Below are 23,115 nucleotides of genomic sequence, written 5' to 3'. Positions count from 1 at the left end.
AGAAACCTGTCCCATTGTTTCCTATTTGAAATTGGTCAGATCGGACTATGGGATCAGAAGTTATGGCCAAAATACAAATTCATACGAAAAAATCGCGTAAAAAATGTCACTCATTTTTCGGGCACTTATCCTCAACCGATTTGCTCGCAACAAGTTGCATTCGACGCAGAATCCTGTCCCATTGTTTTCTATTTGAAATTGGTCAGATCGGACTATGGGATCAGAAGTTATGGCCAAAATACAAATTCATACGAAAAAATCGCGTAAAAAATGTCACTCATTTTTCGGGCACTTATCCTCAACCGATTTGCTTGCAACAAGTTGCATTCGATGCAGAATCCTGTCCCATTGTTTCCTATTTGAAACTGGCCAGATCGGACTATGGGATCGAAAGTTATGGTCAAAATACAAATTCATACGAAAAAATCGCCTAAAAAATGTCACTCATTTTTCGGGCACTTACCTTCAACTGATTTGCTCGCAACAAGTTGCATTCGACGTAGAATCCTGTCCCATTGTTTCCTATTTGAAATTGGCCAGATCGAACTATGGGATCAGAAGTTATGGCCAAAATACAAATTCATACGAAAAAATCGCGTAAAAAATGTCACTCATTTTTCGGGCACTTACCTTCAACTGATTTGCTCGCAACAAGTTGCATTCGACGTAGAATCCTGTCCCATTGTTTCCTATTTGAAATTGGCCACATCGAACTATGGGATCGAAAGTTATGGCCAAAATACAAATTCATACGAAAAAATCACGTAAAAAATGTCACTCATTTTTTCAATTTTCATTCACAATTAATTGGGAAATATGTTCCATTAACATGGTCAAGAAAAACAATACAATTCTTGCTATTTTCCCCTTGAAAATATGAGAAATGATCCATAAATCTATCCATGGAAAATGATCCATAAAAAACTATATTTTGATCCATAAAACCTCAAATTTGCGCATTTTTTATCGTGATGGTGATCCATAATTTCTGTAATATGATCCATTTTAGTCATATGATCCATAATTCTGGCCATATGATCCATAACTTTGTTCAAATGATCCATAGTTTTGGTGATATGATCCATAAATTTTGATAAATGATCCATAGATTTTATAAAATGTGTGGATCAATTAATATAGTTTCATTGGCCTTCTTTCCAAGCATTATGGATCACATTATCAAAATTATGGATCATATGACCAAAATTATGGATCATATGGCTGAAATTATGGATCATCATCAGGATATAAATTGCGCAAATTAGAAATTTTATGGATCAATATATAGTTTTTATGGATCATTTATGGATCATAAAAATATTCTTTATGGAATCTCTCGAACTATTTTATGGATTTATGGATCGTTTTTCATTTTTTTATGGATCGTTTTTCCACATTGAACGGTGCAAAGTAAGGGCTGCCGGCACTTATCCTCAATCGATTTGCTCACAACAAGTTGCATTCGACGTAGAATCCTGTCCCGTTGTTTCTTATTGAAAATTGGCCAGATCGGACTATGGGCTTAGAAGTTATGGTAAAATTACTATTTATTGTGAAAAAGAGTTCAAAAAAGTCTAGCTCACTTTTTAGCACTTAGACTTCATCTATTCCCCAAGCAACACAAGTTCAACAAATCTGGTTGCAGTAACCATATTGTAACTGAATCCGGTCATATATAAGTTACTGTGATAGATGTGCAATATGTGTGCTTCTCATGTCGCTCGCAACAGATTGCATTCGACGCAGAATCTTGTCCCATTGTTTCCTATAGAAACTTGGCCGCATCGTACAATTTGGGTCAAAAGTTATGGAGAAAATACTAATTTTAAAACTACAAAATAGAATGCCATTTTTTGCTCTTATGCTCATCCGATTTGTTTGCAACAAATTGCGTTTGGCGAGAATTTTTTTTATGCATATAAACAAATATGAAAAATGATACCAATCCACATATTCGTGTTATTTTAGATTTTTCCAAACCTTTTGAACGAACGAGAAAGGCACCATCACCGCTAGGTGGATTAATCTGGGTTTTCTTTTTAGGATTCAATCCCCGATTATACTAAAAGAGTTGTTGAAATCAAATATGTACTTTTTTTTTTGTTAAATATCTTGGCTGTGCATATGCACAGCATATGTTTCGAAATGGACAAATTGATATGAAATTTGCGAAAAAGAATCCACGTGTCTTGGAGGGACTCGAACCCTCAACCTCCTACTAACCAAAAAAAATGGTTTTCGTACGGCCGAGTTGCCGAATAATATGCAATTAATTCAAATATGTACTGTTTTCAAATTCTTCAAAGCAATATACAGTGTACTGCGGTTTATAGCTTTATTAAATTCTTGTATATGGCAAGTTCTTATTCAGGTCCTTCATAAGAATTCTGCATTCATATATTAAAATCGGACATCCTCTTTTAAACACTTTGGGTTACAGCTCCGATTCTTCATCTCATAGTTCGGTTAAGAGGATTTTTCGATTTGGAAATTTTCTTAAAACGGTATTTCAATTGAAGACCTATATATCGTTCAACTCAATTCGATGGGTTGAGCAAATATATATGCCATGCATTAAAATTTGAAGGTAGATTAGCAATCGCATATATCAATATAAACATAAATCGTCTTCCTTAAATCCACTCCCCGAACCTAAGGAACGAACTTCCTATCCCCACCATTACCCAAAAGGAGGAAAATGTCGTAAATTGTTTCACCTCATAAAGAAACACAAACCTCTGGTTCGCACAAGAAATGGCAGCCAACATGCCTACAGCAGCCTCAAGGCGACCGAAATTTCTATTCTGCTTGTCCAATCCTTTGGGCTCCGTTGTAGGTGCGCTACGTGCCTGGCATCATCGGGAGCAGGACGAGGTCACTGGGGCGGAACATGCTACGGGCTGCTGGACTGGTCTGGTGGGCGTTCGTTCGGTCACCAAGCTCCGTCGATCCTAATCAATAAATAATAATCTTATTTTCATAAACAAGGATAGCCATTTTCGGTCGCCTCCGACCCGGGTCTTCGGTTCGTTTTGGAGGTGGAACGGCGAGCGGTCGGTCGGTCCTTCCGTCCGTCGTCGTGGTGGGGCCATGAAATGTGTGTAGCATTATTTTTTATGCTCGATTGTTCTTTTTTTTTCCTCCATTGGTTACAAACACAAGCTGCTCGGTTTCCCGAGATGCTCGGGTTTATTGTTTGTTTATGGTTATTTGAATTCCAAGTGATGTCAGATTTGGAAGAGAAAGACGAAAGAAAAAAAAGAGTCGTTTAAGGATTGTATTTCAGGCTCATAAACAAACGGATAATGTCACGATGCAAATTTGTTTAGTAATTTTGCATAGCGCTTATTTGAAATCAATTCTACTTTGAATTTCACGTTTCGATTCGATTTCTTCGACGCATGTATCGATGCAAACCCTAATTCAAATTATCGAAGAAATTGTTTTTGTTTTTTTTATTCAAATTTTAAATTTAATTCATAATTTATAATAATACATAATTGTTAAAAAAAATCTGGCACCAGTAGGTTGCTAGTACTGCGCAATATTCTTAACATTTCAGTTTCAGTCCTAACTGGATTTTCACAGATTTCCATCACACTGAAAGTTGAACATCGAAATTGTTATGACACTTTAAAGCTTTTATTTTCTTATCTAAGTTCATACAATGGCAGTCAGGAAAAACATTGCACATGACCATTTAAGGCACTATGCTTCAAGGTTGGAAAATTTCCGGTGCGAATGATGATGGGCCCGCAGCCATGGTTAGAGTTAGTTGATTTATTTAGAAGAATTCAAAAAGGCGAATTTAAAGGCAGGCTGCAAAATGTCAATAAATAACTCAATTTGCGAATAACCTCTTCACATTTTTAAAATTTCGTTTCAATGACCCATAATTATTGGTCAATATCAAAGTTGGTACCACTTCTGAAAACTAATATCGTAGTTACACGAATCACTCCAAAAAGAGACACAATCATCGTCCCGCAAGCAGCAGTTCCATTCATCCACCTGAAGCTAATGATAATATTTTGTGTGAATGTACCTGTCCCATTATCAGGTGCAACGAACCGTACTCCAAGTACTCATTTCCGTTGGTGCGTTAAGCCAAATATTTGCGTTTTGCTATCTCTTCGACCGAGAGAGATAGACCGAAACAGATTATAATAATCGTTGTGCAGATACGAGGTTTCATGTACTTATCTACCAGGTGCGGTGATTTCAAAACGCAGAAACAAGTCATTACTGTGATAACGATAAGTATGATGGCATTCTGTGGTGGGTACTGGAACTGAGTGTTGTTAATGATGCTTTTTTGGCAGTTTATTTCAAGTTGTGGTTATTTAGACACGTTATGCAAAAAATGTGGGTCATTCAGTTTATTATTACTAGACCAATATTTAGTACTACTTAAATAAGCATTTTTTTGGAAAATCGATCGATTGATAAAATCTTAAACTATATATTTATTGCCTAGTAATTGGCCGTTCAGCCATACAATCCATTCTCGATGGGACTCGAGACCGTTCTCATTTGGTCACGTTTAAAGTGCAGGAGGTGGAGGATCGACGTAGCCAAGTTATTGAACAACTTGATAAGTCTTCTTCTACAAGCTGACAGACAGTTTCACATCGCTTAATTTTAAAAAAATCAGCCAAATACAAAAGAGATAATTTCTTTTGACGTTTGCTTCATCTTAGTCACCATTGCGCCATCGAAGTAGTATTGACAAAATCAATTGCGATTTCTTAATTGTGTATAGGTTCTCGCTGGTACTTAAAACAAAGATGAATCAGAAAAAGTATTTTTTTTTTAATTATCGAAGCGTCATGAAACTTTATTCACAAATATTACAGAAATAATAAACCACAGCGGCCATCAACGCCATCCAAAATCCCCCAGCGCAAATCCAGCAAAGAAGTACTCAAACTGCCACCCCGGCTTCTCAAACCCACCAGCTCTGAAGCATCGCAAGTGATCGATAGTCCTGCGGCGGTATTCGATCTGAACGGTCGTAAAATGAAGCCCGAAACAGGCGTTCAAGCCGCTGCTGCTGTTGCATCAACGATCGTGTCTGAAGGGAACGACTCGGAAACGAACGAGGAAGCAACCGAAACTACATCGTCACCATCCGAGGAAATTGCTCCGGCGCCGTCCGAAATGACCGTTTTGTCGGAAATGTTCAAACAGTTGAGTGAATTTTGCATGACCATGAAAGTTACACCTTTTTTGGTTGTACATTAAAACATTGCAACAATCTTCCAGACAAGTGCTGCAGAGCATTCTCGATCCGGACGGAGGTATACTCCAAAGCATGCTGGAAGGTTCAAAATGTTCGATCGGAGACGGTGGCTTTTCAAGTGATAGCAACTTTGACGTGTCACGCAGTCATGCCGTTTTCAACTGCAGTTACGATGGTGGGCGTCCCAGTTCCCCCGTTTGTCGTCACAGGAAGGGCAGTCTGAGGCTGGTCAACAGTCGGTGTAGCTTCGTAAACATTTGTCAGGAAGAGTGTCCGCCTGGAAGGAGGGTGGAACGAAGGCGCGGATTTCCCTGGCTGGAGCTGTGGGTTGGCCTCTCGTTTTTGTTGACCATGCTGCTGATGGGCATCGTTCTGTTACTAAACGTGGAACAGCTGACCGCCATCTGGAATGGGGAAGAGTGGGTGAGGAGGGTGCCAACACTGCCATCACTCGAGGAGGAATCTTTCTTTGGTAGAATGACTGATATTTTGATGAAATTATGGATGAGTTTGAAGGGCTTTATTGGGTCGTCTGATGGGTCGAATGAAGATATTTAGGAATAGTATTTTCACTAGCTTTATTGGCTTCACAAAACATTTTCATTATTATATACAGTATTTGAAGTTTTGCTATTAAAAGTAAGGAATCCCTGGTAAATAAAAGGCGAATCTCCAATATTCCGTGTTTCGTAGTATATTTCATAAGAGCCGGATTCATTGTTTCATTTGGAAACGGCTCAAGAGTGTTACAGTAGCTTTTTTTGCAGTACATGCAAATAATAACAAATCAAGCTAATCTTATTTTTTCTTCTCCTTTGCAGGTTTGTCCAAATGGTTTATTAAATGGAAGATGCTGTATTGTGTACCAAAGTAACACTGAGTTTGTTTTTTTTTTGCAACGCACCATGTGGTCGCGAATATAAATAGTTCTTAGCGTCGGTTTGAAATAAAACGAAATCGGAATACTTTTGAGTGAATTGGAACACGAGGTAAGATAAATATTTCTTAAAACTGTTATTATTTGTTTTTGCTGTTATACGCAAAGCCTCCAAAAACATCCATAGGCTTCCTCATGGGTTCTAATTTCAACAAACGTGCAGGAGGATCCTTTCTGGGATTCGGTTTCAAATTCGGAGAATCATTCCAACGGTTCGGGGAGAATTCTTTCCAGTATTCGGGAAGAATCCTTTCCAGGATTCGGGAAGAATCCTTTCCAGGATTCGGGAAGAATCCTTTCCAGGATTCGGGAAGAATCCTTTCCAGGATTCGGGAAGAATCCTTTCCAGGATTCGGGAAGAATCCTTTCCAGGATTCGGGAAGAATCCTTTCCAGGATTCGGGAAGAATCCTTTCCAGGATTCGGGAAGAATCCTTTCCAGGATTCGGGAAGAATCCTTTCCAGGATTCGGGAAGAATCCTTTCCAGGATTCGGGAAGAATCCTTCCCAGGATTCGGGGAGAATCCTTCTCAGGATTCGTGGAGAATCCTTCCCAGGATTTGTAAAGAATCCTTCCCAGGATTCGGAGAGAATCCTTCCCAGGATTCGGAAAGAAGCTTCGCCAGGATTCGGGGAGAATTCTTCCCAGGATTCGGGGAGAATCCTTCCCAAGATTCAGGGAGAATCCTTTTCAGGATTCGGGAAGAATATTTTCCAGGATTTGGGGGAGATCTTCCCAGCATTCATGGAGAATCCTCCTCAGGATTCGGGGAGAATCCTTCCCAGGATTCGGGAAGAATCCTTCTCAGGATTCGGGGAGAATCCTTGTCAGGGTTCGGAGTAAATCCTTTTCAGGATTTGGGGAGAATCCTTCCAATGTTTTGGGGAGAATCCTTCCAAAGATTCAGGGAGATTCCTTCTAACGATTCCTTTCCTGAATTCAGGGAGAATCCTTCTCAGGATTCGGGGAGCATCTTTCCCAGTATTCTGGGAGAATCCTTCTCACGATTTGAATTCTTCCCAGAATTTGGAAAGAATCGTTCCCAAGATTCGGGAAGATTCATTTTAAGGATTTGGGGAGAATCCTTCCCAGGATACGGAGAGAATCCTTCCCAGGATTCGGGGAGAATCCGTCCCAGGATTCGGGGAGAATCCTTTTCAGGATTCCGGGAGAATCCTTTTTAGGATTCGGGGAGAATCCTTTTCATGATTCGGGGAGAATCCTTCCCAGAATTCGGGGAGAACCGGTCCCAGGACTCCGGGAGAACCCTTCCCAGGATTCCAGGAGAATCCTTCCCAGGATTCCGGGAGAATCCTTCCCAGGATTCCGGGAGAATCCTTCCCAGGATTCCGGGAGAATCCTTCCCAGGATTCCGGGAGAATCCTTCCCAGGATTCCGGGAGAATCCTTCCCAGGATTCCGGGAGAATCCTTCCCAGGATTCCGGGAGAATCCTTCCCAGGATTCCGGGAGCATCCTTCCCAGGATTCCGCGAGAATCCTACCCAGGATTCAGGGAGCATCCTTCCCACGATTCCGGGAGAATCCTTCCCAGGATTCAGGAGAATCCTTCCCAGGATTCCGGAGAATCCTTCCCAGGATTCCGGGAGAATCCTTCCCAGGATTCCGGAGAATCCTTCCCAGGATTCAGGAGAATCCTTCCCAGGATTCAGGAGAATCCTTCCCAGGATTCCGGAGAATCCTTCCCAGGATTCCGGGAGAATCCTTCCCAGGATTCAGGAGAATCCTTCCCAGGATTCCGGGAGAATCCTTCCCAGGATTCAGGAGAATCCTTCCCAGGATTCCGGAGAATCCTTCCCAGGATTCCGGGAGAATCCTTCCCAGGATTCCGGGAGAATCCTTCCCAGGATTCAGGAGAATCCTTCCCAGGATTCCGGAGAATCCTTCCCAGGATTCAGGAGAATCCTTCCCAGGATTCCGGGAGAATCCTTCCCAGGATTCAGGGAGAATCCTTCCCAGGATTCCGGGAGAATCCTTCCCAGGATTCAGGAGAATCCTTCCCAGGATTCCGGAGAATCCTTCCCAGGATTCAGGAGAATCCTTCCCAGGATTCCGGGAGAATCCTTCCCAGGATTCAGGAGAATCCTTCCCAGGATTCAGGAGAATCCTTCCCAGGATTCCGGGAGAATCCTTCCCAGGATTCCGGAGAATCCTTCCCAGGATTCCGGAGAATCCTTCCCAGGATTCCGGAGAATCCTTCCCAGGATTCAGGAGAATCCTTCCCAGGATTCAGGAGAATCCTTCCCAGGATTCCGGGAGAATCCTTCCCAGGATTCAGGGAGAATCCTTCCAGGATTCCGGAGAATCCTTCCCAGGATTCAGGGAGAATCCTTCCCAGGATTCAGGAGAATCCTTCCCAGGATTCAGGGAGAATCCTTCCCAGGATTCCGGGAGAATCCTTCCCAGGATTCAGGAGAATCCTTCCCAGGATTCAGGAGAATCCTTCCCAGGATTCAGGGAGAATCCTTCCCAGGATTCAGGAGAATCCTTCCCAGGATTCCGGGAGAATCCTTTCCAAGCTTCAGGGAGAATCCTTCCTAGGATTCCGGGAGAATCCTTCCTAGGATTCCGGGAGAATCCTTCCTAGGATTCCGGGAGAATCCTTCCCAGGATTCAGGAGAATCCTTCCCAGGATTCCGGGAGAATCCTTCCCAGGATTCCGGGAGAATCCTTCCCAGGATTCCGGGAGAATCCTGCCCAGGATTCAGGAGAATCCTTCCCAGGATTCCGGGAGAATCCTTCCCAGGATTCAGGAGAATCCTTCCCAGGATTCAGGAGAATCCTTCCCAGGATTCCGGGAGAATCCTTCCCAGGATTCCGGGAGAATCCTTCCCAGGATTCCGGGAGAATCCTTTCCAGGATTCCGGGAGAATCCTTTCCAGGATTCCGGGAGAATCCTTTCCAGGATTCCGGGAGAATCCTTTCCAGGATTCCGGGAGAATCCTTGCCAGTATTCCGGGAGAATCCTTTCCAGGATTCCGGGAGAATTCTTTCCAGGATTCCGGGAGAATCCTTTCCAGGATTCCGGGAGAATCCTTTCCAGGATTCCGGGAGAATCCTTTCCAGGATTCCGGGAGAATCCTTTCCAGGATTCCGGGAGAATCCTTTCCAGGATTCCGGGAGAATCCTTTCCAGGATTCCGGGAGAATCCTTTCCAGGATTCAGGAGAATCCTTTCCAGGATTCAGGAGAATCCTTTCAAGGATTCAGGAGAATCCTTTCCAGGATTCAGGAGAATCCTTTCCAAGCTTCAGGGAGAATCCTTTCCAGGATTCAGGAGAATCCTTTCCAGGATTCAGGAGAATCCTTTCCAGGATTCCGGGAGAATCCTTTCCAGGATTCCGGGAGAATCCTTTCCAGGATTCCGGGAGAATCCTTTCCAGGATTCTGGGAGAATCCTTGCCAGGATTCCGAGAGAATCCTTGCCAGGATTCCGGGAGAACCCTTGCCAGGATTCCGAGAGAATCCTTTCCAGGATTCCGGGAGAATCCTTTCCAGGATTCCGGGAGAATCCTTTCCAGGATTCCGGGAGAATCCTTTCCAGGATTCCGGGAGAATCCTTTCCAGGATTCCGGGAGAATCCTTTCCAGGATTCCGGGAGAATCCTTTCCAGGATTCCGGGAGAATCCTTTCCAGGATTCCGGGAGAATCCTTGCCAGGATTCCGGGAGAATCCTTGCCAGGATTCCGGGAGAATCCTTGCCAGGATTCCGGGAGAATCCTTGCCAGGATTCCGGGAGAACCCTTGCCAGGATTCCGGGAGAACCCTTGCCAGGATTCCGGGAGAATCCTTCCCAGGATTCCGGGAGAATCCTTGCCAGGATTCCGGGAGAATCCTTGCCAGTATTCCGGGAGAATCCTTGCCAGTATTCCGGGAGAATCCTTGCCAGTATTCCGGGAGAATCCTTGCCAGGATTCCGGGAGAATCCTTGCCAGGATTCCGGGAGAATCCTTGCCAGGATTCCGGGAGAATCCTTTCCAGAATTCCGGGAGAACCCTTGCCAGGATTCCGGGAGAACCCTTGCCAGGATTCCGGGAGAACCCTTGCCAGGATTCCGGGAGAAACCTTGCCAGGATTCCGGGAGAATCCTTGCCAGGATTTCGGGAAAATCCTTGCCATGATTTCGGGAGAATCCTTGCCAGGATTCCGGGAGAATCCTTGCCAGGATTCCGGGAGAATCCTTCCCAGGATTCCGGGAGAATCCTTCCCAGGATTCCGGGAGAATCCTTCCCAGGATTCCGGGAGAATCCTTCCCAGGATTCGGGAAGAATATTTTCCAGGATTCGGGAAGAATATTTTCCAGGATTCGTGGAGAATCCGTCCCAGGATTCGTGGAGAATCTGTCCAAGGACTCAAGGAGAATCCTTCCCAGGATTCGAGGAGAATCCTTCCCAGGCTTCGGGGGAGTCCTTCCCAGGATTCGGGGGAGTCCTTCTCAGGATTCGGGGGAGTCCTTCCCAGGATTCGGGGAGAATCCTTGTCAGGGTCCGGAGTAAATCCTTCTCAGGATTTGGGGAGAATCCTTCCCAGGATTCAGGAGAATCCTTCCCAGGATTCGGGAGAATCCTTCCCAGGATTCCGGGAGAATCCTTCCCAGGATTCCGGGAGAATCCTTCCCAGGATTCCGGGAGAATCCTTCCCAGGATTCCGGGAGAATCCTTCCCAGGATTCCGGGAGAATCCTTCCCAGGATTCCGGGAGAATCCTTCCCAGGATTCCGGGAGAATACTTCCCATGATTCTGGGAGAATCCTTCCCAGAATTTGTGAAGAATCCTTCGCAGGATTTGAAGAGGACCCTTCTCAGGATTCGAAGAGAATCCTTCGCAAAATTCGGGAGAATCCTTTCCAGAATTCGGGTAGAATTCTTTCCAGGACTCGGGGAGAAACCTTCCCAGGATTCGGAGAGAACCCTTCCCAGAATTTGAGGAGAATTCTTCCCATAATTAGAAAAGTAGGATTCTCGAGATTCGGTGAGAATTCTTCCCAGTATACGGGGAGGATGCTTCCCAGGATTCCGGGAGAATCCTTCCTAGGGTTCAGGGACCATCCTTACTGGTATTCGTGAAGAAAACTCCCCAAGGATCGAGGAGAATCCTTCCCAGGATTCCGGGAGAATCCTTCCCAGGATTTTTTAAAATAATTTTGATAATATGTTTGTTGATTCCGTAATACAATGTTCACGAAATTAGTTTCTAGAAATTGACAAGCAAAATGCTTCAGCATTATTATTTTTAAACAATTTATGGGAGAATGCTCTCAGTCCCCAATCAATGTTTTCTTTTCGGATAGGCACGACAAAGGGTGAATTCGTGAGCTCCGTATCGTCGGATAATTTAATTTTTCTTCGTCAGATGTTCCACCGCACTTGTTGTACATCTATTGCAGCGCATCGCTAGCTTCGAAAAGTTAAATTTTGTTCGGAAAGTTGAATTGAAAAAAAAAGGAATTGTTACAATTCTTCGCAGCACGGGAATGGGGCTACCTTCTTTTCACACCTTCGGGCTAGTTGAATTTTATCACACTATGAATAGAAAATTTTAAGCCTCTCTTGGGATTGCCCTTGAACTACGCTGCTCCGGATTGGGTTCCGGGAAAACCGTACAAATGGGATTCTGTAAAAAAAATCTACGTATTTGGAACTTTTTAGAAAACTAGGTATCTTATTTAACATCGTGGAGGACGATGCCAATTTAAATTAACAAGGTTTATAAGGCTTTATAGAAGTTTTGTATATTTTTTTTTATTTTCACCTTGCCCTAATTGAATGATTGTTCTGAATAAATATTTATCCTCAATATGCTGAAAAAATGGTTTTTGGAATTTAGTTCTGTTTCCTGCAAATTAGAAACGACTTTTGTAAATCTTAATACGTCTATCTAATTTAAAGTTTAATATAGAGGGACTGCTTTATAACCGTGTGTCTTACGGGGAAATTGAATGAAATATGTGGAAGTAATCGATTAGGCGTGTTTTACTTAAAAGGTTTTAAAAATTATCCAACTTGTTTCCATTCTGGGATTTTTTGGCTCTCTCATTCAATCTTAGTCAAAACGATGAGTTGATGAAAAAACGATAGATAGTTTCACCATTGGGAAAGGGCAAAATAAACCTACCGATGTGTCGGGCAAAATAAAAATCATCGTTTTGATTAAATTTGACTGAGAATACAAAAAAAACACAGAATAAATCCTCTAGCCCAAACTTGTTTCTAATTCGAATTTGTACTCCCTGATCCTTGATGATATTTAATGCTCTCACTCAATCGCGTGTATTGATCCTTAGAAGCATTGCCTTAATTGTTTTTTTTTTTTAATTATTAAGTCTGTAAAATATGCACTGTGAGAATGATCGACTTTCCCAAGTCAACAGTTTAAGTAGTTGATTCATTGTGTGTGATTCCACTTATGCTGGTCAGTCACGGAGTTGCAACCTCAGGAAGCTGAGCTGCCGTTCGATCGAAATGTTGTCATTTATCAATCAACAGCACGATAAAGTGCTTGATGTAGTCGGAGTCTGGTTGTCTATTTTTAAACATTGCAACGATTAAGCGTTCGTTTACATCTCGTCTAAATTTGACCGAACTTCTGTCTTATCAAGTCACACTTGATTATGTGCTTTATTTCACACCCTAGAGGATGTGACGACGGTGAAACCGTCATTGACGTGAACGCCGACACTTTTTCCCTACATTAAGGACATGGTTTCTGGGAGTTTGATTTTCCACTTGGGGCACTATCTGTAGGCGGCAATGAATGGTTCATCATCAGCCATCACTCATCGCTTGCGTTCCGAGAAAGTCCTAGGTAATAACGCTTCGCCTTAAACGATTGGGTGGGTGGGTGTGGTGGGGTTACTGAAGATTGATTCCGTGCGTTATTCGGTTGCGGTGACTGGGATATTCGAACAGCGAAGCCTTCAAGAATGTGATGGGTGGTGGTGACGAAGATTTCTTCACCGACGATGACGACAGGAATTCCTTCCTTATAGGATTTGGTTTGTGTGCTATGGAAACCGCAGAACTTGTCATGGTTGTCATCGGTTTCCGTAGGATTTACCGAAGCATATGGATCTCTGCATAGTGCTCCGATGTTGGCAAGGAATGGGTTTGTTAGTTTGGAAACCATCATCCGATGGTTCTTAGCACTGATATGCGTTATTAGGCAAGCGGGGAACTTACGCTTTCAGTGAAGCTGTTGGTTGGAAGAGTAAATATATCGAATGGATTGAAAAAGGATTCAGTTTCGAGTTTAAAAAAAGAAGAGAAATTTTGTTACTGAGAGTAGCTCGGTTTTGAAACATCATTTTTTGAACATGTTGTTATCGAAGAATAAGAAAATTGGCTACATGACAATTATTTTCTGCAATTTTTGAATGAATTATCCTGAATAACATTCTGGTTAATAAACGATGGTTTTGTTGTTGAACTGTTGTGGAATTAATTTCTGGGGCTTGAAAAAATATTGCTTTATTCCAGAAGGAGCTCATAGGTACATGTAAATCTTTTAAGGTGGTTATACAACAAAGCCACAAATTGGCCATCTTGGAAACCACGTGGTTTTTCTAGTGATTTTTCAAGAGCACGAATTGAGAGAAACACAACGCCCATGGGGTTGAAACATCCGTAGATCGTTTGCTCACTCATGCTAAACAATCGACTTTAATTTCAGCATTGTACGAAAATTATTACGTTGGATTTGAACTTTTGATAATAGGAGTAGAAAATCGTGTGGTGAATTTGAAATTCACCACATGGCTTGATTGTATAATCACCTTAAATCCATCGTAAGATAAAGGCGCTAATAATGTTCAAAGTCTAACATAATTTTGTGACGGTCCCCAAATTTAGATTCTGATTTAACACCCAGTACCTTTAGATAAGACGTTTTCCGACGTCAAAAACAAAAGAAAGAATCAACGTTTTCGACTAGAGATCGACCTCTTTATATCTAGCATTTGACTATGGATATTTTTCCAACAATAATGGCTGCTTGAAATAATGTGCTTTTTGGGGCAGCTTCAAAAGTTCTTCCACGAGGTCCACAAGTAGTTCCTCAAGAAAATTCAATAAAATGTGCTGTCGTGAAGTTCAAGGTTAAGAATTCGTCTAGAAACTTCTAGAAAAGAAAATTCAAGTGTCATAAATGATTTTATCAAAAAACTTTTCGATTGAAACTGGGAGACTTATTAAAGTTCGTTATTTAGCCCACTGTAACATGTTGGAAATGTACACAAATGAATCCACCCTTGTGTAAAAACTACAAATATTGGGTCACATATTTTGTAAAGTTCATGTTCTGATTGAAGTGACATGTTGTAGGTTCTGGAAAGCTAATTTTTCTAAGTGATGTAATGATTTAAACATCTCATTTTATTTTATTTTTAGGCAGAATCTTCAAATGTCCCAGCTCGTGAAAATTTTCATTCAGAATAATGTGAAATGGTTGTAACTCCTAAATATAAACCCATGTATGGCATCTCCAGCATTTCTACTGTGACTTCGAACGACGAAAGCAACGTGGGCCGGGATGTTGGGCTGGCTTCTGGTGTTGGCTGTAAAGCAGTTTATCAGTGCGATTCTCTGGTGCTCCCGCAATTTATGCCATGTTCCGACTTTATAGGAATGTTGGCAGTTAAACGGGAGAATCTGGGTAAAGCGACGCAAAGAGGATTACGCCGTAGCTTTACGCGGCGGATCCCCGCGTGCCCAACCGCCGCGATGAGCTGGTGCATAATAAAAAGATTGCATTAAGGATGATGACGAAGCTGACAACGACACAAATAAAAAAATATATAAACTGGCAGGGTCAAACAAGAGGATCGAGAATGGTTGTAGCAGGTGGTGGCGCTCTGATCCCGAACTGAAATTTGCACGCGAGACAGTGAGTTCATTATTGCTGCATTCTGCGTTGAAGGGAACGGGATCATCCATAGGCAAAGCAAGGATTTTACTTTAAGGACGTGAGTAATGAACTCGATGCAAATTAAAAAAATCCAAGTAAAAATATGAGCTCCGCGGTATTAATCGATAGAAGCTTAAGTGCTTTTGCATCAACTTGAGAATTCAATTTCATAATGGCTTTCTTTAGTTCATAATCAGATATGAATGCTATATTGTTAAATTATTTAAATGATGATGGCAATAATTATTGCACTCATGTTAAGAAAATTGCAACTTTATACGAATGCTACAAATCGCTCTTTAGTATTTGCGGGTTTCGAGTAAGAACAATCTGAATGGAGTGGTTTGTGTGACGTTGGGATTAATTCGAAAAATAAAATGTTGGATGCTTCATAGTCAAAAAGGTTCCATGTACGTCAATGAGGTCGTTCAATGAGAATATGCTGTGTTCTGCTGTTTCTGCGACCGTCGCCATCAGACGATTGCTTTTTTTTTGTCCTCATTGAGCTTTCCCGTTAACCGGAACAACACGGACTTAGAACGACAGAGCGGTAGGAGGTGATACTGGCTTGAGATTCCTGAATAATGGAACGGATTTCTCGCGGAAATTGGATCAATTCACGATGAGAATCTTTTCGCGCTCGTTATGGAATTAAAAAAATAAATAAGAATGACAACGAGAATCGGAATATCTATTCGAACTTAAAAACTTTTCATAGTAAATAGGGGAACGGTTCGGTAAGACGCGCGGCTACAAAGCAAGACCATGCTGAGGGTGGCTGGGTTCGATTCCCGGTGCCGGTCTAGGCAATTTTCGGATTGGAAATTGTCTCGACTTCCCTGGGCATAAAAGTATCATCGTGTGCTAGCCTCATGATATACAAATGCAAAAATGGTAACTTGGCTTAGAAACCTCGCAGTTAATAACTGTGGAAGTGCTTAATGAACACTAAGCTGCGAGGTGGCTCTGTCCCAGTGTGGGGATGTAATGCCAATAAGAAGAAGAAGATGAAGAAGAAGGGAACGGTTCGGTACTTCATCCCATAGCTCCTATTTCCATCCCATCAAAAACAAAGCAATGAAAAGGAATTTGGTTTATTTCTTATTTTTATGATATTATTTACCAGTGAGCACGCGTGTTAGCAGAATGAAGCGACGAGATTTGTGCTGTATTTCTTTGTTTTGCGATGCGATGAATATATGTTCAGTGAGATGGAAAACGGAACAGTTCCCCTACATGAACCAGACAGGTCGTTAGATTGTGCAAATTCTACCTTTGGTACAACCAATTGGATATATTGAAGAAATAGGGAAAATTAAGTTCATCGGGCAAATTAGGAGGATTTGATTAATGTGACTGTGTAAAATTGGACAAATCAAATATTAGATAGGTTGACCATACGTACCGTATTTAACGGAACAGTCCCGTTTTTTAAACCTTAACTTTACTACAGTTTACTAAGAACTGTGTTACTTTTAAAAGAATGCTATATATGCCGTTATGTATTTTGCATGGATCGGCTTTTTAACAGTTAATGACAACAGGTGGCAACGGGAGATTTTTCCATAAAGTCATTTCAATGACATTTTTTGCTTATTACGAAGGCATTAAAATTTGGCAAATTTCGCCAGTAGATTGAACGGAACCGGTAACTTAGTCGGCAAGTACACTCCCCCCACAATTATGGAACAGTTTTACCAAAAAGTAATAATTTCAAAATCTAATTCACTATTTCCAATGGAAAAGTACTTTCTATCAGCAATATTAGATCCATCATAGTTTTGACTGTTTCACATGCTTAAAATGCTTTAAATATGATTTATTCGAAAACAAATGAATTGATCAGTGTTCCATAATTGTGACCACGGCAAAATTTTCCCACAGTTATGGAACACTTTAGTACCGTCGTGCGGGGCTTCTTTTGATAAATCGGGGGCTACTTTGGAAATTTTAAAACAAGAATTGTAACGTAATTTACTATCAAATCGCTATTATTACCATTTGGATATCTTGTTGATAGTTGGATACTAACTTTCTGTTTTAAATTTGGCATTTTTTCGCTTAATTTTTTCATAAAATCCAAAATCCAAAGTAGCCCTTGAAGTCAAAAGAAGCCCCACACGACGGTATTTCTTGTATAAATTGCTTCTTTATCATTTTTTGTGTCGACATCCACGATGGTAACTAATAATTGTAGATTAGTGTTATATTGCAGCAATAACATTGGCGGTATGAACGAATGTGTAGCTAATATTTGCATTAAAACGGCATTGTTTATATTCGCCGCCATATTTAGGGTGACCATATGGTATCCTAAAGGAGGACATGTCCTCCTTTTTCATTAAAAATCAGATGTCCTATTTCGCGCTAAAATGTCCTCCTTTTTGGATAATTTGAAAAAACTGTTGAATAATTAACTTTTTTGTAGAATTTCTAGTTTCATAAATAACACTGCAACAGAGCTCTATTCGTTACAGAGATTAATTGTTGCACACATTTGCGTTTTTGCTTTCTTATTTGAAATATTTTCCTTTAAGTTTTCGAATAAAATCAATGTAAATATCGAAAATTAAATGCGCGAGTTACAGTAACACATCTTTTGAAGATATCAGAAGAATCGGAATTGTGAAAAATGGATTAGGAAGAACGCAATTTTTCTACTAGTAAACACCCACCGAATGGTTTTTGGAACGCATCGCACGATACGCTTCTTGCATAATGTGAGGTAAAGAGCAGCCACCACCATGTTATGCCTAGAATGGAATAGAAATCTGAACTATTATGCACAGTTGAGTTTCTTTAGTCTAAATCTGAACAAATTTGATTTTTTTCAGTTGAAAACTTGGTGATACAGTTAACGGTATCATTATCATTTACATGCCTAAAATTGTGATTCTCAATGGCATTTAAGAATAAATTTCCCACTGGTGTATTAATCATCTTGTGTTCGGTCCTAATAGAACCTAATGTTCGATCAGTTATCTATTGACAAATGTTCAGAATAAGGTAGCAGTCAAAACGATTAATGCAAGAGATGGCGTTTTTTCAATAGTAGTAAAATCGAAATTTCTTCACTATAAAACTACTAATCAGTGCAGAAGATAATCTTTTCAACTCATACTTCATTTCTAATCACTATGTACTTTCTTCTAAAACACCACCATTTTCCATAAATTTGCGAAATACTGATTTTTTCCATACATTTTATCGATTTCCAACTACCATTCTTCCATGAGCTCATGGTGAAAATTGTGAAAATCTCCAAGCATAGATTAGCAAGTTGAACAGCACAGATAGAAACGCCGGTATCGCCACTCAGTGAGGAGTACCGTAAAAGTGGTGCACGGAAGGTTGTTGTCTACAACGTTTACGGCTGCTGCACCCTGGAAGTAAATGTCACCGAATTAAACAGTCGGTCCCTCATTGTATGTGATGGTCTTTTCTTGTTAAAATTCTGTGGAATATCACTGAAAGTGCCAACATAATAATATTCAACATTTGCTCCCTGTTGATTTTAAAATTAGTTGAAGCTAAAATCTTACCACTACAAGAAGGCGTTTGCAGTTTATAATTGAAAAGTGCTTAATATGGACTACTTTAACGATTGGAAATATTCCATCTGGAGATGTAATGGCCAAAGCTGCATATGCTAGCGAATAAGTGTACGAGGTGGATAAGCACGATATAAGCACTTGCCTCAATTCGACTTCATACAAAGTGTAGATATATGGCTTGCACTTACAAAATCTTCCAGTATACTTTAGTGTGATAAACTTTATCATATTTAATATTCCTAATCACATTAAAAACTAAAAATCGATCGAAGTTTTTTTATGTCCTCCTTTTTAATCAAATGTCCTCCTTTTTCACTACGATTTGGAAAAATTTCATATGGTCACCCTAGCCATATTTGACACGAAGTGTTTCATAATATGGTTTATTGCAATCGATTTGAAGTTGAGTAATTTTGTTGTAACCAAACCTATGTTGGATGGGATATCACATGGCGGAAAGAAAGCTTAGATCCTAACGATGGTTTCCATGTATTATTATCTAAAATTGGTTGATTTTGTGGCGTGTTAGAAATAATTGAATGTTGAGAAAGTCGTTAAGCGTTCCATAACCGTGGGGGTAGTGTATATCCTGAGTTTCAGGACGCCTCAACGTCAATAAAATGAAGCGCAGGGATATTCTAATTTCCAGATTAAGTTCATTTTTGTTTTTTTTTTCTTGCGAAGTATGTAATTCTATTTTCTTTCAAATCAGCTTCACCACATAGTTTTCAAACGTTTTATTGTTTTCGAAACATTAAGTATCATTCAAAGCCTTCCTGAATAATTCTAAATATATATAGGAGATATCTGCGACAGCATGGAGGAAACTGCAACAGCAAAACGTGCGGAGTTGACGGGTGCACATTTAAACAAACACAACTCTCTTCTTCATGAGATTCTTGCAGTGCAGAGTGAGACAATTGCTTGTTCCAGACATAGGAAAACAAACGAAACGTTGTTCGGACCGAACACGAAGGTTGACTGTTTCGCTTTCCATGATGATGGATCAGAACTGACGTTACTGGACGAGCAGATTTCCAAAGAACTGGAATTGTGTTTAAGATGGACAGGAGGAAATCATCGCTATGAAGACACGTCAAGACAAGTAAATCTTGGAATTTCCAGTCTGTACGGACAAAGATTTGATATGAATAGACTTTCGAATGATCGACTGTTTATTGTTATTTTAACTCAAAAAGGCTACGCAGTCTTTAAGGATTAAAACAAGATTTATATTTGTCCAACGTTTCGACACGGGGTTGGTGTCTTCTTCCCCTGATGAAGACACCAACCCCGTGTCGAAACGTTGGACAAATATAAATCTTGTTTTAATCCTTAAAGACTGCGTAGCCGTTTTGAGTTAAGATATAAATAAAGTTCGAACAGTTGCTGTGCTTGAGTTGCTTTGCCAGAGCTAGGATGTTGAATTGCTGAAGCGGAAATACACGTATCAGGATAGAGCTTGTGTGCGGCCGAAGATCTTGATAGGTATATAACATGCCAATATCTCGTTGGTGAGGCGCTGTCGTGAAGACTCCCCTAGGTTGGACGATCTTCAGAGGGCAGTCGAATCATGAGAAAGTTGATGGGAACTGCAGTTATCACATCTGCGAGTGTAGTCTACAAAACGAAGGTTAACTGCATCAGCTGGTCAAGCAGTACTTCTGCCTAGTCCGTTTGGGTATAATAAAGCAAACAGAACTGTTTCTAAAGACGACGCACGAGCATTATCACTTTTAAATTCGCTCACGCGCACCGTCGGAAACAACTTCGAGACTGGTCTTCTTTGGCGTTCCGACAGTATTCGATGGCTTTGCAACGACTGAGATGCCTGCAAAGACGTTTAGCAAAATACATCACTTTAAGACTTGCGTACAATGCGAAAATAGCCGAAATATGAAAATATGAGCAAAAGGGGTATATTAGAAAAAACGAGAAAGGGACAAATCTGGTATCTACCAACATTTCCGGTCATCAATCCCCATGAGCCAGGAAAGATTCGGGTTGTATGGGACGCTGCTGCAACCGTACGTGGAGTGAGTCTAAACTCGTTGCTGTTAACAGGTCCGGATTTGGTGAGTTCGTTGGTTGCTGTCTTGCATAAATTTCGTGAATACGTACAAAGTACATTCATAGTTCCCGTGATGATCTCCGGCGCATGCTCGTCGCCGACCGACCACTGCTCAAGAAGAGTTTCCGTTAGCAGTTCAGGCCGTGGAGACTAACCATTATGACGACGACAAGCTTGCCAGCACAGAGACGGAAGCTGAAGCTATTGAACTAGCAAAGTCGATAAAATAAATCCACGCCCATGGTGGGTTTGATATTAGGAACTGGGTTTCCAATTCCATCGAGGTTTTGAAAGCTCCGGGTAAAAAGCCAATGAATGAGAAGGCTCTCAACATAGTGTAGGAGTACGCTACTGAAAAGGTTTTGGGGATGTGGTAGAATACATCAACCGATTGTTTCACATACAAGATCTGCTGGACCTGATTTGACGTGGAGCTGTTTGATCAAAGTAGACCTCCAACAAAACGAGAGCTGCTTCGTATCCTTTTGAGTATATTTGACCCGTTATGACTTTTCTCCCATTTTCTGATGGCTCTGAAGGTCACGCTACAAGATGTGTGGCGCATGGGACTGGAGTGGGATGATCAGATAGAGGGTAAGCAATTAGACAGTAGGAAGACATGGACAGAAAGTTAGAAATTAGAGGAACTGCAAATTCCCCGCTGTTACCGTCAAATTACGTACATTGGTGATCATAATCGGGTTCAATTACACATACTTGGGGATGCCAGAGAAAACGCTATGGCTGCCATTGTATATCTACGGTTCGAGGAAGACGGACATATCGAATGTGCGGCGAAAACACCTCGATCGGAGCTTCAAGCTGCTATAATCGGTGCAAGGCTGGCCGACAGCACAATCATATCATTGTCCACTCATGTATTTCAATGTTTTTCTGGTGTGATTCCCGCAACGTTTTGTGTTGGTTACGTTTCGACCACCAACGGTATAGCCAATACGTGGCTGCAAGAGTGAATGGAATCCTGGACACTACCGATGTCAACGATTGGAACTGGATTAAATCGGAGCAGAATGACGGAGCTGATGACGGCACAAAATGGACGAAACATGTACAGCTGAGAAGTAGCGATCGCTGGTTCAAAGGACCCGAAATCCTGAAGCAGCCGGATCCAGAATGGCAATTTCGTCATAACCAAGAAACAACAAACGAAGAACTTCGACCAACCGCACTCATCAATACCCACAACATCAAAGCTGCTGAACCAGTAGCTATGGCAACCAAATTTTCAAATTGGAAACGATTGCTGAAAGTTACGACTTATGTGAAGCGGTTTGTGAACAACATAAGAGCGAAACAACATAAACAAACTTTGCAACATGGATCCTTAATAGCATCTGAACTACAGTGGGCCCAGATGTATTATTTTCGCCAAGCTCAGCAAAATGTCTTCAACGAGGAGCTGAAGATACTCGCCGATGTCAACAAAGATGAACACCAAAAATGACTGTCAATCAACAGCAAAATATTAATATGAGCTTGTTTCTTGACGCGAATAAAATATTGAGGATGAACAGCAGAGCCGCTAAATGTACATTCTTGTATCCGGATGAGAAGTATCCGGGAATACTACCTGATAGTCACCCAGTAACAAGTATTCTTCTTGCTGATTTCCACCAGAAATATCACCACCGGAATTACGTGACAGTTATCAATGAGGTTCGTCGACGTTATTTCATCCCTAGACTTTGTCGAGCTTTACGCAGTATAAGGAATAACTGTCAATGGTGTAATCGTGATGCCTGCTCCTCCAGAAATGACTGAACAACATTACGGAATAATCGCGTAAAAAAGTGTCACTCATTTTTTGTGCACTTATGAATGACTATGTGTGTATTCCTCGTCCATCATCCAGCTCAGGTCGCTAGCTAGACCAGATCTTACGTCGATAAACATTATGTCGATTCGACTCCGTTCTGATGGGATGTGCTTTTTAACACAAAGTCTAACCTTGCTACTACAAGAGAACCAATCAGTCCATGTGAGTGCTCATGGGTATCAATGAGTGTCTGCTGATTGGTAATAAACTTAGTGAAGATTATTCAACACAATTCTCGGAAAAAATATGTTTGGATGCAACGCAAAAACGTCACAAAAAATGAGTGTCCTGTTCCGAGGAACTGTTCCGATCTCCATCTCACTGAACATATATCCATCTACACGGGTACAAACCCGCTCCCAAAAGTGGTAAAAACGACTCATGATATCATGAGCCTAGTGTATTTTCCCTTTATGAAAATACACCATGATTTGAGCTCATGATATCATGATTCATGCTCCCGTAACGCATCCGAAGCGTTACAAATTATTCTGCTAAGAGAGAACCATGATTCGGAATCATGATATCATAAGTCACTGCTCCCCAAATCATGATTT

General features: G+C 41.2%; 2 protein-coding genes across 9 annotated transcripts in view; both read left to right on the top strand.

Annotated features, from left to right (window-relative positions):
- LOC134223602 (furin-like protease 1) overlaps window positions 1–23,115 on the top strand; it is an 800,923-nt gene that overhangs the window by 131,821 nt on the left and 645,987 nt on the right. The window lies entirely within an intron of this gene.
- Window positions 4,655–5,910, top strand: LOC134223603 (uncharacterized). The gene is made up of 3 exons (XM_062702794.1): window positions 4,655–4,801; window positions 4,857–5,189; window positions 5,266–5,910. The coding sequence occupies exons 1-3, from the start codon at window positions 4,788–4,790 to the stop codon at window positions 5,798–5,800; spliced, it is 882 nt and encodes a 293-aa protein (XP_062558778.1). The 5' UTR covers window positions 4,655–4,787; the 3' UTR covers window positions 5,801–5,910.

Source organism: Armigeres subalbatus, chromosome 3, assembly GCF_024139115.2.
Source record: "Armigeres subalbatus isolate Guangzhou_Male chromosome 3, GZ_Asu_2, whole genome shotgun sequence".
In the NCBI taxonomy this organism is placed as follows: Eukaryota; Metazoa; Arthropoda; class Insecta; order Diptera; family Culicidae; genus Armigeres; species Armigeres subalbatus.
This window is presented reverse-complemented; position numbering and strand designations above follow the sequence as displayed.